General features: G+C 54.5%; 1 protein-coding gene across 1 annotated transcript in view; it reads left to right on the top strand.

Annotated features, from left to right (window-relative positions):
- The window catches only part of CSUI_009554 (uncharacterized protein), a 7,585-nt gene extending 4,315 nt beyond the window's left edge, over positions 1-3,270 (top strand). The window contains exons 6-10 of the mRNA XM_068069669.1: positions 180-227; positions 965-1,075; positions 1,399-1,524; positions 1,922-2,362; positions 3,147-3,270. Coding sequence (XP_067918355.1) covers positions 180-227; positions 965-1,075; positions 1,399-1,524; positions 1,922-2,362; positions 3,147-3,241 — 821 coding nt within the window. The 3' untranslated portion in view covers positions 3,242-3,270. The remainder of the gene's footprint in view (positions 1-179; positions 228-964; positions 1,076-1,398; positions 1,525-1,921; positions 2,363-3,146) is intronic.
- The last annotated feature ends 47 nt before the right edge of the window (positions 3,271-3,317 follow it).

The raw sequence follows: 3,317 nt of genomic DNA, 5'->3' as shown, positions 1-3,317 counted from the left end.
TCTTTATCGGGAGAAGCACTGCGTGACGATCTGTGTAGGTTTGGACTCTTATCCTCAGTAGCGTGGGCGTCTTGCTGCCGGCCAGTGGAGATTCGCGAGGCATGCAGCTCGGTACGTACCCGATCATTTCAGCAGTCATATATTGTGGTTGTATGCGTCCGTCTACTTCGTTTTTCCAGGGAAAGAAGACAAGGAGGGCTTGCTCGGGCGTTTTCTGGACGGCGCAAGTAAGTGTCAGGGTTCCCCGGGAGCCATCGGAACGATAAGTGTATCTGTATGTATGGCGAAGTGGAAGGATGTGTTACGCAGATGCCAGAAGACGCCCGAGGGCAGCGTGCAACAGGGCTCTACCAGAGAGCGTTGCGTTCTTCCTACCGACGCTGAGCTACTGACAAACGTGCTGTGAATTTGACATCGGGGACCTCGTCAGGTGTTCGCTCTCAAACAAATGTTTACCATTCGAAAGGTCTAGTTGCATCTGCGTAACGGTCTCCGAGCGATCTCGTTGTGAGCTGGAGAGTAGCACGTAGCACAGCACTTTCGTGCGCCTTTCGCCTTGTGTTTGCTTCCCCTCCCCACCGTCTACCCCTGGGTGAAGAATCTCCGGTACTCGCCGCAGATGGGACACCCACCCGTGCCGTGGTTAGCCTGTCCGAGAGACTGCAGCAGGGGCTTGCCAGCCTGTAGTCCTGCTCGCCTGGAAGCGGCCTTGAAGTTCATCTTAGTCCTGAACGCAGTCGCGGTCCCTGACAGTGTGGTACTTAGTGGCGATGTCGACTGCAGCAGCGAATTAGCGGTTTTTCTCGGTAAAACTGAACACTCCTTGATGCCGTCGCTTTTGTGTAATGAAGCGTCCCGCAGCTTATTCGGATGGTGTGCGCGTAACAGTTGAATACAGCATCCAGCGTGCTCCTCGGAGTACATGAATTCCGTCTCTGTGATGTTCGTTGTGGCTGTCTGTCAGGCTCCATACCTCCAGGCGATCATGCGGGGCGGAGTGCCGAGTTGTCGCAGGCATCTGCTGCGGACATGCCAGTGCAATCCACCAAATCTTCTTCGTCATCGGTTTCTAAGAGTAAGCTTCTACGGTTTATGTTTGAAGACAGAGTTCATTTTGGTTCTGACCGAGCTTGTAGGGGCATTGTGTGAGTAGAGAAAGATGAAACGACTCTCGAGCGCAGCGGGTCGACGGGACATTAGGCCCGGCGTGTCGCGAGGTTTGATATATCCGCAGCTGCGTGCTAGCAGCGCCGGTGAGGTAAAAGCAGCGTCCTCACCCCACAAGCGAGCTTATCATGCTTTTAACTGTTCGGCCTCTCTGTCTCGGGTGCAAGTGTGGCGTCTCCCATCTTACCTACTCGTTCTTGCCATTTTGGCTGTCGTGTTCTTCCTGTCCAGCAACAGCAAAGTTTCCGCAGGATCGCCCATTTCGGACGGTAGATGCGGCCGCATTCCTTTCCTTATCGACCGCCGTCGCACGAGAGCTCGATCGAGGCACGTTCACCCACGCTCACGTAGCAACCGGTAAGCTTCAGGAGGGGCACGCGCTTCGGTGAGGGGGTTGCGGTACACGTGGAGTTTAAGAAGCTCGTCGGCCTAGCAAAAGTTGTGCAGTGGATGCGTGACACCGTGCAAGAGCTAGTACGTCCGCTTCTTGATGTGCGCACTGGTCGGGGTTTCTCGAGGAAGGCAGCGTTCTGAATTCGGCACCCAATCGTCACGAGATATACTCAAGCCTGTCTTCACAGTCTCTTCGAAGCGACCTGCTGTCCATGGTTACAGTGTGTAGGGACGTGCACGCGCCGGTCGGGCTAGAGAAGGACTGGCTTGAAATGCTTCTCCAAAGTGATATTGCGGGTGCTTTTAAACCGTGACTCGATTTCCGTGGCCCACATTTCGGTTGTCTGCGTCGTCCTGATAGCTGCAGAGAGAGAGGTGTGGACAGATATCTTGGTAGCTGAAGAGGCTGAGAGGTTTGAATCTTTGACTGCAAGCATGAAGGCATTCGACGGAGAAGAAAACCCGACTTCCGATCGCATCAACGACGTACTCGCCTCAGCTATCCTAGGTCAGCTCACGTTGCTGAGAATGTCAAGAGTACTTCCTACAAGCCACTCGACCAAATGCCTGAATGCGACCCGCGCCCTGGCTCACCCTCCAACCGCGACGTTGGCAGCGGCACTCCGTCAGTCATGGAACGCTCTCGGCGTGACGGATTCCACAGTGAAGGCTTTACTCTGTAAAGTTGTTCTAGTGATTGGCCGAGAGACATGGGCGCCACGTGAACGCTTGTATCTACGTCTGAAGAGACAGTCGTCAGAGGAACCCCCGTCACATGAGGCTCTTGCGCCCGAAGCGTCAGGTTAGTAAGTGCAAGGGGTTTGCCGTGGAGTGTGAGTATTTTTTGGCTTCACGTCACTTGTGGATTTGTTTAGGCTTAAAGAGTTGTGTACTAGCGGTTCCCGCCATCGACGGCGGCCCTTTTTTCATCGCTAGTAGTGCACTGACCCGGGTGTCCCTGGTTGGTCTAAGATTTGCCTTGTACCGGACTGAGTTGTTTGCTTTTACTCCGGTTTAGAGCCATGAGACGCGGCAGGTACGCGTCGGGCCTCAGCGGTGGCCGGACTGATAGCAGAAGGATATATGCGCGGATCGCTCCATGAAAAGAGTGGCTCAATGCCGTCACTTCCGGAAGGCGCGAAAGGTGTCTGAGCTGCGGTGGTTAGAAGCAGCTGTCCTGATTGCTCAGAAGATGCCGCTTTCTGGTGTAGACACAAAGAGTTGTCAGGCGGCGCCCTAGCAGCAGCCATCAGGGAAGTCCACGAAAGTGCGAGCCCGTCATCTTGGGGGGCCGTAGCAGCCGTGTTGGATTCTCGCTAGAAGAAGGAAAGCAGAGTGCGGCGAAGGGGCTTGGGTAAAAGTGCGCTCCCACATGCACTCCTATTGCGGCAACAGGAGTGTGTATGGGAGCACACTTTTCTTTTTGGTAGTTGTCACTCACCGAAGTGACGGGCGTGCTGAGTGATGAAATAATATGTGCCAGCGGTGTAAGACTGAGTCGGGGGGCGGCCCATTCTCGTGGGCGGGTGATCGTGTGTTCTGGTTCTGTCTGTCGGTCGTGTGTGGGCATTCAATGTTTATTTCAGTATTTTCAGCAGCCATTGCCGCATGGGATCCGGTAACGAGGTTGCGACAATGGATTGCGGCTGGCGATCTGACGCTGAGTAAGCTCACCATGTGAAGCAGTTGGTGCCAAACAGCGGAAGACGAAATATTATTGATTCGTATCACAAGTCATCTGTCGGCAGGGCGGAGGC

Source organism: Cystoisospora suis, assembly GCF_002600585.1.
Source record: "Cystoisospora suis strain Wien I chromosome Unknown contig_5752, whole genome shotgun sequence".
NCBI lineage: Eukaryota > Apicomplexa > Conoidasida > Eucoccidiorida > Sarcocystidae > Cystoisospora > Cystoisospora suis.
Note: the sequence above shows the minus strand (reverse complement) of the source record. Positions and strands in the feature narration are given on the sequence as shown.